Source organism: Diadema setosum, chromosome 2 (genome assembly GCF_964275005.1).
Source record: "Diadema setosum chromosome 2, eeDiaSeto1, whole genome shotgun sequence".
In the NCBI taxonomy this organism is placed as follows: Eukaryota; Metazoa; Echinodermata; class Echinoidea; order Diadematoida; family Diadematidae; genus Diadema; species Diadema setosum.
This window is the reverse complement of record NC_092686.1, coordinates 2,633,135-2,644,192: the sequence shown is the minus strand read 5'-3', so window position 1 is coordinate 2,644,192 and position 11,058 is coordinate 2,633,135. Positions and strand designations below refer to the sequence as shown.

Here is an 11,058-nt window from a genome sequence, read left to right as displayed (position 1 = left end):
GATGAACATACAAAATTCAGCGGATTGACGTGCCCCCTGTCGCGGAGAAGGCGATGACCTGAGGAAAGCTATTTCTGTTCTGCAGCTGCTTCAGTGAGGCACCATTGGTTGGTGTGCTGCATGGGGGTGGGTCAGGCCAAGCGTCATGAGTGCTGCTGTCAAGAAGATTGGGGGGGGGGGGGATGGTGGTAGGAGGGGGAAACAGATTTATTAGAATGGGCACCAATAGAGGAATGGGACGGAGGCAGTAAAAATCACAAGAGTGGTTTGAGCAGCCACCTCAACAATAGCTTAGCATAAGCACAGAAGCTGTAAGCATTTCAGCTGTTGTCTTAATGGCTCATAATCACTGAGACTTTGTCCATTGTCATACTGTAATGAGACTCTCAAGTCAGATACCGTGAGATATTTGCAACCATTGTAATCATTCAAGTAATGTAATGCTCCAAAGTATAGCTGAGCATTCATGGGCAATTTTATAAGCCTGCAGTATCGACCAGTAGAAGGCTATCTTTACAGTACACCATTACACATAACATGTTGTGCCTTGGTATTTTTTTCTTCTTCAGTGTTTTGGATAAGATAAAAGCATACTTGTAAATAGACATTGATAATCAAGAAAGAAGAAGTTGGATATACAGTGCAGTGCACACAGAAATATCACACCTCACTCCTCTCTTCTGACGGAAAGCAAAAGCACAAAGATTTAAATCAAATAAACTACAGTCACAATTACTGCAACTCATCTTCCCTACAACCCCCCCCCCCCCCCCCCCATCCCCTTAGAGGGCTAATTGAGTATGTTACTAAGAGCATGAATATGATCATAGGAGAATGAGGTTTACCACCGAGCTGGTTGAGTGTGCCCTCTTTCTCTTCCAGCAGTCTGGGTGGATCTTCTTGTGTTCCTCTGCCAGCTGCTTGGCCTCCTGAGAGAAGACGCGTCTCTCCTCCAACTTCATCTTCTTCCACTTGTTGCCCAGAATAACGCTGATGGCTCTGTGTGAAGACAAACATGATACAGAATTGACGCCATTCATTCACCAGTTCATTCATTCACAGCATAACTGACAGAGCCCTGTGTGTTATATAGTGTCATCCATGATCATGCTGAAATATTTGTGTATAGAACAACACATGCTTGTACATTTGTAAATCATTTATTCATAGATTCTCAGCAAAATAAATCAAATGACGCTCAGGATCATTGTTGTTTTGAGACTGTCCAATATTTACCTATCATAAGTATCAATAAGTATCACAAATTTTGCATAACACCACTTCAGATGTTAAATATGATGTGTCGTTCAGAGTTCAGACGAAAAGATAGATAATTGAAAGTCTGCCCGCCTCTCTCTTTGAGAAAATTTGTACACTAAACTGTCTTTCATGTAAGATGAGACATGGTGAATGAATAAAGTTAGGTATGAATAAGATTCTGATGATAGATGAGCTTGAGAAAAGTCTAGAATGATTTAAGCTGGAAGTGAGTACCTGTTATCCTTGTCGGGGTACAGCTGAGTGTACTCAAGTCTGAACTTCTTGGCAAACAGCATGAAAGCATTCATGGGTCTCTTCCCCTTGCCTTGATCACCCAGCTGCAGTTTCTTCATTCCCTTTGAGGGGGAGGAAGGGGCGCTGGCACTGCCCCCTGATGGTGATAAGATGAATGGGGGCAGGGAGGTGTGGGAGGAGGATGAGATAATGGGGCGGGTGGGGCTCTTCTCAAAGTCCTTACGGTGTTTGGCCATGCTGCTCAAGGCCAGAACTGCAGAGGAGTCCAGGGGAGTAAAGTCTAGGCTGGAAACAAAAATTTAAAAGATGTACAAGAAACATTACATAGGTTGAAATTGAAAAGAAAAAAAGATATATATGAACCTAAGTAGTGGTGAACAGCGTGCAGTGTACAGCTTTGGCTGCACATGGCCTTCTTGAGGCTTACAAAAATGTAAGGGCCTAAAGAGATGTTGTCATGGAAATGTCTGCTCAATTAGGTTTTCAACTTTAGTAGCACTCACCTCTTGAAGCTTTCAAGGACTTCGGACTCCTTGAAGCTGATGGCATCAGGATGAGATGGAGGCAAGCACACATCACCACTCTCTAGCTCAGAGCACGGGATTCCATATCGCACCACAGTTTGGCAAGGAATATATGATGACCAACCTGTAGAGAGGGCAGTATTTGATCGATTGTATATAAGACTCATTCAACATGCCTCTTTTTGATAACAGCTATACATCAATGAACCTTACGATATAATATGTATCCTTTTTACTAGCTGTGCGGTCTCTTCAAACAAATTTGCTCATAAACCACTAATTGCTGTGAAACAAAACCAAGATTTTCTTCATTTGTATACACAAGTTTACATCTAACACACAGAAAGTGCAGTGGTAAGAGTAGAAAGCAAAAAAAAAAAAAAAGAAAGAATGCTCCATAAAGCTAATTATATTGTTTAGCGGTTTGTGATTTGATTGTTGCATTGGTAGAATGCTTGAGTATCAGGCAAACTGGAGAATGACAAGGAATTCAACTTGTTTATGTCAATCACTTGTAGTGAATGACTGGAATTTTGCAACACATGTTGCAAACTGTAAAGGCCATCAAATACTACACCACACTATCTCTCTCATTTAAGAATTGTCTGGAATCTGTGAGAAATTTTAATTAGATAGCATTACAAATGAAACACAGGAAAGTCATACCTTTGTCTCTGACAAAGAAAGGATGGTCTGTGGAACAGATTGCTTCCAAGCATGGCTGACTCGTCACATCAGGGTTAAAGGTTAACTTCATCTGATCATATGACTCGCTGTCTGTCCTGGCCAGCTTGGGGTCACTGGGCTTGAGGTCCTCAATCTTGACCAGCCTCAAGCCGAGAGGGGCAAAACCTGCCTTGGGTGACTGACCACGCCCATTGACATCTTGCTGGAGATTGGCTTGAGCTGCCAGAAATTCGGTGCTTCCAATCTCTTCCGCCAGACGCCACTCGGTGCGGAGACCAGAGGTGAAACGTATCAGGTTTCCTAACAGGAGGCAAGGCACAATGTATCACCTTGTTACAGGCTTTGACGACTGATAAACTCATCACATCTTAACATTCCACAACTCAAAATGTACGAGAAAAATACGAGTCCAGTCTGTGAATATAAAACTAGTCTGAGCTGGCTGCACAATTTATGTCATAAACAATTGTTGGGACTAATTATGCATACTTGTCACACTATGAAAATTAATTAATACTTTTAAAAAATCATCGATTTGGCTTTAAATAGCGAGTTATCAAACTCTGCATAATCGTAAAAAGTGTGTTATCCTGTGAATGAGCAACAACTGAACCAGAGCTGATGCAATAATTGAAACAAATAATGGAACAGGAATGAGATTGGAATGGAGGGTTAAATCAGGATACTCAGGGTTACCTTTGAGGAAGCACTTCCACACAGCTGTGGGCCAAGGGTGTGACCAAGTGCCTCCCGCTGACTCTGCCTCTTTGGGCGACGCTGGAAATGGTGAGGAGGATGTGATCCTGGCATCACTTTCAGGGGCCCAGGAGCCGATGGGATCGATGATGTCATCCTCCTCCTGAGGATGAGCATGGGAGGAGGAGGAGATGAGGGGTGGGGGAGATGGGGTCCTTCGTGGAGGCTTGGCGTAGGTATGGATAGCACGGTTCAGGGAATTCACTGCTGCAGACAGTCTGACGCACAAAAAAAGATAGACAACATTTCTTAAGGAAGTGGAATGTATGCACTTATCACATTACACACATTCAAGCTTTGTAAGAATGTGCATCTTAACAGGATTAGTCTTGCTTCACGATCATCCGTGTACTGTTCTGCTTCCCAAACTATCAAGTTCCTCTAACGATGAGAGAAGTAACTGGGTGAGCTGACTGGTCCTTTGGCAAAGGTGGCGAGTCGCCGCAGAGGGCACATTTTGTGGAAGGGTTACATAAGACAAAGGGTCTGGAAACCAGACTAAATCAAGAAAAATCTTGTCACACATGGTATTACACACAAATACACATGTACATGTAATACTGTGCAGAATACATACAGAATCACAATAGATAAGAAAAACAACTTCACAAAACAAAGCAAAGTCACATGTGATATTGATTAGAGTTTAGTATTTAAGGTTTTTCTCACCATGGTTTTATGAAATCAATAATATTCAGCCCAATCCCTCACGCAAGGTGTAAATCAAAACAATGAGCAGTATGTCTTTGAAAGGAAAATGTTTCCAGATATTACACTTCTGTCTGATGTCATTGCACTTGTTATTGATTCAGAGTACCAATAAAACTTTCATTAAACTGAAATAAACAACTAGAAATGTCGCTACGGCGACTGATGCCTCCGCCATAATGCATGATTCTCCCAATAGGTGTATAGTACAATGTCTTGACAATGTGTGATGACAGTTTCACATAACTGGCAAAATATCGAAATAACAGGTTTGTCAGAAATATCTTGAATGTTCACTTTCCACGAACTGGGTTTGCTATAATTGTCTATTAAAGAGTGCAGGTACACATATTTGGGGAATTGAAAATTTTTACTTGACTTCTGACCGACCTTGTTATAAGTTTATGCATTGAGTATAATTTTCAAGGTATGAAGAAAGAGTGTAATTACAGTACAAATTTTTTTTTTCATTTAAACCTGACCTTTGACCCTTAACCTTTGACCTTTGACCTTCTGGCTGGAAATTTCCAAGAGAATCTCCATCAAGTAATACATGTACATATATTAAACACTTTTAAAACTAATAATGCAATCATTGCATATACTAGTATACATGTATGAGGGAAATACAGTAGTAACATTTTGAGGAGTTGACCTTGACCTTTGAACCCCTGACTATTGACCCATGACCCCTAAATTCCCTAGATAATCCCTGCCAGTCAGTACATGCATATGTACCATGTTCCATGAAGATACATTGAACCATTTGCGAGAAAAGTGATATTGCAACATTTTCACCTAACCTTTGACCTTTTGACCTTTGACCTTATGACATGAAACTCTCTCTGGAGAATCCTTACGCAGTGGTACATGTCTACACTAAGTTTCAAGAAAATAACTGCGGGCATTGCATAGATATGGGGGAAATAGCAACATTTTTAGCATTTGACCTTGACCTTTTGACCTTTGACCTCTTGTCAATGTCACTAGAATCTACTCAACTAATTGTCCCATCATACATCATCCTTGGACCAAGTTTGGTGAAAGCTGCTTCATCCAGTTTTGAGTTATCACATAAACAGATAAATTTTAGGATTTGACCTTTCTTTGACCTTTGACCTCTGTCCGATTTCACTGAAAAACTAATCAAGTAATTGTCCCATCATACATCATCCTCCAACAAAGTTTGGTGAAATTTGCTCCATACAGTCTTGAGTTATCGCGTAAACGGATACAATTTCATGATTTGACCTTGACCTTTGACCTTTGACCTTTAGCCGATTTCACCCAAAATCTTATCAAATCGTTGCCCCATCATACTTCATACTTGGACCAAGTTTGGTAAAATTCCAGTAAATATTACTCAAGTTATCGCGTAAACGAAAGCGGACGTACGTACGTACGGACGGACGGACAACCCGAAAACATAATGCCTCTGGCACCACTTCGTGGCGGAGGCATAAAAAAGGTTACTATTAGTTTTTTTCTGATATTTTCAACACAAATGCACTTCAAATGTTCTGACAAAACACCTGGGGTCCATTTCATAAAGAGTTATGATTGGTCTCACATTTGATTGATCAAGCATAACTCGGGAATCGGATGTAAAATCAATATAAATGTTGATGGTAAGTTCGGTTCATAAGGATACTTTGAATATAAATGCTTCATTTCAAGCACAAGTTTTTAGAAGATCGGGTGTAACTTTTTTGAATTGCATCAATCTGAAGATCGATCTTAACATCAGCCTTTATGAAATATGTAATATTCTTCTTCTTCCTTTTTTTTGCGCAAGTACTATCCTCACTCAGCAAAACTGATTCTGCATGTCCTTACTTTCATCATTTGTTGATGCATTACTGGTTTTAGTCGAACAAAAACAAAAATCATGTGGATGGAAGAAATTCATATTAAAAACAAATTGTTGCAAACTTTTATCAGAATGTCAATATCACATTGCAGTAATGTATAAACAGATATCAATATGAAATTGTACATGTGATAATGGTAGGATCCTAATTATTATCACTCTGACCTGGTTTGCTTGTGGAGGACACTCCCCTCTGAGTGATGTCTTTGTCTCGGTTTGCCACCGGTGGATCCACCCCTTCTGGACTCCATCAGTGGGCTCTGGGGACCGGTAGCAATGATGGCCAGCTCCGTAAGCCAGTCAAGGGTGGAGTGCTGCCCTCCGCCTCCATCACACTGGTCCACAGATGAGCCTGCGATGGTGGTTTCACCTCCACCGGAACTAGGCAGGATGTTTTCACTCTTACTTTTGTGACAGTGGGATGGACTCGGCTCTGAATAGCACAAATACATGAACAGTTTTACAAATGCTTTCAGACATACTCAGAAATCACGGAGATAACAGTGGCAATCGTGGAAATGAAAACAATGCTCAAATTGTCTACAGTGCATGGTATATAAAATAGTAAATTGCTATGAATCATATCAAAAAGTGGTTTCAACAAGAAGCTTTTTGGGGACTTAGTTACAGTGCACAATAGTCAGAAATTAGGCCTACATGTGCCAATAGTTCTTCATTTTACAAAACTACACTGTAGTAGTCTTTAAATACATTCCTAAATTTAGGCCTACAGTGTATGCAAATGTAAATTGTTATTTGAGGATACATTTAATTTGGCAAGATACAATGTACCAGTCAAATCAATCCTAACAGACTCATACTTCACGATAATAAAACTGACAATCTGAGAAAATTATACACTTAAATGTACACACTAACAGTTACAGATAATTTATAAAAACTACACTTTTTCTTTGATTTTAGAAGTTTCATTTGTTTAGGACATTAGTGAGAGTCATTACAATTATCAACACCACACAGCAATGAGTACATACTGTATTGTATGTGGCCTACCATTTGCATTGTGATCCAGTGAGGGAAGCTGGGGGTGTGAAATCAACTCCTTGTTATCCATCATCCTGTTTTATTCAGGCAATCTCTGTGTGTAATAATCAGCAGAAAATGAGGCAAGTTAAAAATTCTACTATTCAAATGTCCACATACTAACAATGTCATGCCATGGCATAATTTTGACACAAAGTACACTTCCTTCACAGTTCTACTTTTGTTAAGTACTCTACTTGAATTGTCCTTGACTTATTTGACCCTGTTATGCATGTACAAAATGTCCAGTGTACACTGGATGTACATACACTGTATTTGTACTAAACATATGTTCATTCTAGTTCACACCATGATACATGTATTTGTACAATGCATGTACTGTACTTTACATTCTGTTGAAGAAATAAAAGTAAAAAAAAAAAAATCAAGCAAATAAATTCTGGAATTGAATGCACCTACAAATATTGCCATGTCTGCATTCAGTTATAGTACAGGGTGTATCTAAACAAGGAATGTTCGCATGCATTTTAATTTCGCGAATTTCACAAGAGCCATCGCAAAACACAAAGGCACATGAAAGTTGTCTATTTTTTTCATTTTTTCATTTCATTTATTTTCCACATCCTGATAAAAAGCATTTGCAAAAAAAAAAAAAAAAAAAATACAGGAACGATGCATACACAGTAGAACACAGGAATACAGGCAAAAATGTTCAACTTACAATAATTTCACAACAGACTGTAAACACAACATACAGTAAAAGCAGTTATTTCAGTTTATGGGGGGATCAACATAGACCGTTGGTCTTTCTATGGCTGATCCCAAATATTACAGCTAAAATAGTTACATTAATGCAATATACACAAGAAAACTATACTGCAGAACGTACACTATAATACACTATATTCATTGAATGTTAGAGGCAACTGGCGAAAATTTCATGCCATGAAAAAATTGTGTTTTAGTAAACCCTACGTATCCACAGGAAAGGTTATCAACTCAACTTATGACTCTTGTGACAACAGGTCTACATGTTATGATTGATCTGAAACTAAATGAGATTTTTTTTTTTAATGAATTTTAACATGATAATTTAAATATTAACAGTGAAAAGGAGTACTACATTGTGCTTCAAGTTATTGAGACATCAAACAATATTAAAATGAATTGCATACAGAGTGTGCATTTAATGACATAATTATCAGAGATTGAATAATTTTAGAATTGATAAAAGCTTGTATTCCACATTTAATATTTCATCTACATGTAGGCCATACATCCCATTCAAACACTAGAGTTCTAGTTCCTAAATGTTTAGATGTTTGGCTATACTGGGTTTTAGGGATTTAGATTACATTACTTTGGCTCTCTAGCTTCAGCACTGGAGATGGACATTGGCTATGATTCAGGATCTAACGGTTATATGGTTCAGAAGCTGACATCACTGCACAGCATCATCATCCAGAGATAGACGATGGAGGATACAAGATGTAACTCACTGTCTAGGAAATGGCTATAATGCAATGCCATTTCATTCAACTTGGGTTACCTTGTAATATGATTAATGAGCTGTTAATATTGAAATGGATGCCAAGTGGGGTCATTGTCCAAAGTTAGTTCTGGGGGGCATTTCATGAAGCATTCTGGTTGGATACTTTTCTGACAAACTGTTTACCAGAGCTAAATCCTTTACCTTGCATCTGATTGGCTGAGCTGAGAGCAAATTTGTCCGACAACTTTGTCGGACAAAATGCTTCATGAAATGCCCTCTTGTAGACTCTATACCTTTACTGGCTCTTCTGTAAGATTCACTTATGTACGATAAGGATATGATGGATACCTCAGTTAATTAATGAAAATAATGTTAATGAAACTGTAGCGTTAGTGATTGGAAATTATGAATTGATTAATTTTGTGTGTGTAAAATGCTGTTCAGTGAACATTAAACAATGTTCGGCATATTTCATGCATTACTAGTAAATACTACTTCAAGCATCAGTGCTTCACTACACTGCTATTAAAAGTAAGCAATGTAACAATCAGTCACATTGGGGCCAGGGGGTTTAGTGGGACTAGGCCTAGATGCCTGTTACATTACCGGTAATATCCCTCAGAATTAGTGCAGTACACACATGTATTACAGCTATGTCGATGGCATTGCAATCGCACCTCCGCTCTTGCTCACGTACACCCACACACACAAACACGCAATGCTATGTGTACGCACACTACACACTCAGTACAGGCGATCACCTGTGTACCTGCCCACACACAGCCAGCTGATCCACAGCCAAGTCCAGGGAATGAATGACCTGGATCAAAATAACATCTAAGTGTTCTATAATATCACGAATCCCCAGCTAAATAACCTCGATTTTAACTATTCACCTTCACATATTACTGTCACATTGTTTCACTCACCTAATGAATCCTGTTGGGTGGCTTAACGGAGATTAAATCGTAAACTGGGGAGTTGTTTTTCCTCACCTATCAGCTATCTGCAACCTCGGCACGGGAAGGGACGCCATGATATGAATGGCTATTGTAATCTTGTTTACTATGTATGCAAAATCGAATCCCTCGAACGTGATTGGCTGTATGACGGCAATCCGTCTGTTTGATCTGTGTTGACTGGGATGTTTACGAGCTTGTGACAGGTGAAAAGTACAATCATTGAATGTACGGGGTAATATAGAGACTCCGAGTAAACTCAGCTTCATAGCCCCGATACAAAAATACTAGTACTAGAGTAGTTCATGTTTACTGTCGATATGTTGATGCATTGGTGCAAGACAGGGGCGAGGAGGTTCGAATGCAAACTCACCAGCTTGTTTTTGTTTTTCATTTCTGCTGGAAAAAAATGCCACCACCGTACAGCTATAAAAGAAATAAACAAAACGTTAAGAATAACGAAGAGACAGTCTGTGAGATTGGTTTGTCTGAATAACAGTTAGCACATTATGCACGTAATAACCGCATGTCACTGAATTCTGCTGGTTCAAAGTAAGTGGGCAAAGAAAGTACATTTTGGGCACGGAAAGAAAGTGTATGAATATCTTGTAGCGAGAAGATTAGACCCGTGATTTTGGAAGAGATGAAGGCATATCTTAGGACACACCATGAAGAACATAAGTTTTAAACTTTTTTTCATCGATAGTAAAAATGACATTTTGATAAACATTCAGAGAACAAGAATGTAAAATACTCCTAGTTTACCATTTCATAAAACACAAACACACACACACACACACACACACACACACACACACACACATACACACACACACAGATACATCGATCACTTCTTGATGAGGGAGGGGGAAACGAAACTTCGGAGATCGAGTGTGCGAAGGAAGAGAGGGTGTGGGAGGAGGGTATCCCCCTTCCCCCCCCCCCCCCCCCAAAAAAAAAAAAAAAAAAACAGTGCATTTTCCGACATGAAATTCGGAGATCTGGTACACACTTTTTGTGAAATGTTTAACGGGAGTTTTTAAATAAAAATTATAAGAAAATAAATATTTCAATTTAGGGGAATGTGAATGGGTATCTAGTGAAACTCTTGCTTCGCACGTGCGTCATACATCACTGTGTGCTAAAGTCTATGGAAGTGGAGGGGAGAGGGTGTGGGAGGGGGTTGCCAAAATGGGAGGGGTGCAAGTGTTTCCATGTGGGAGAGGGTGGGGGGGGGGGGGGACTGTCCCCAAGATCGACGCCCTGCTTGTAATTTCTCGTTGCAAGCCAACCATCCAGAAGGCACGCCATTCAGTGTTCCACATGCCAGACAATTTTGATAGGTGGCTCGCGCTGGATACGAATGCCGTGCAACGTTTTCCATGGTGGGGGTTGCAGCTAGGACGCCCCCTCTGAGTAGCCCTCCCCTTCCCCTCCCCCGAAATCTAAGGACGGAACCATTGGAAATTCATGGGGTTGCTTTTTTCCAAACATTTTATTTTTATTTTTCTCTTGAAACCCCCCTCCCCTTCCCCCCCCCCC

At 39.8% G+C, this 11,058-nt stretch overlaps 1 protein-coding gene across 1 annotated transcript; it reads right to left on the bottom strand.

The window, feature by feature from the left end:
- On the bottom strand, positions 1-9,583 carry LOC140238942 (HMG box-containing protein 1-like). Its single transcript, XM_072318841.1, has 9 exons — positions 9,487-9,583; positions 7,075-7,159; positions 6,226-6,493; positions 3,423-3,700; positions 2,706-3,026; positions 2,019-2,163; positions 1,495-1,800; positions 846-999; positions 1-155 (listed from the first exon to the last, which is right to left on the bottom strand). The coding sequence occupies exons 2-9, from the start codon at positions 7,136-7,138 to the stop codon at positions 144-146; spliced, it is 1,548 nt and encodes a 515-aa protein (XP_072174942.1). The 5' UTR covers positions 7,139-7,159; positions 9,487-9,583; the 3' UTR covers positions 1-143.
- Between the last annotated feature and the right edge of the window lie 1,475 nt (positions 9,584-11,058).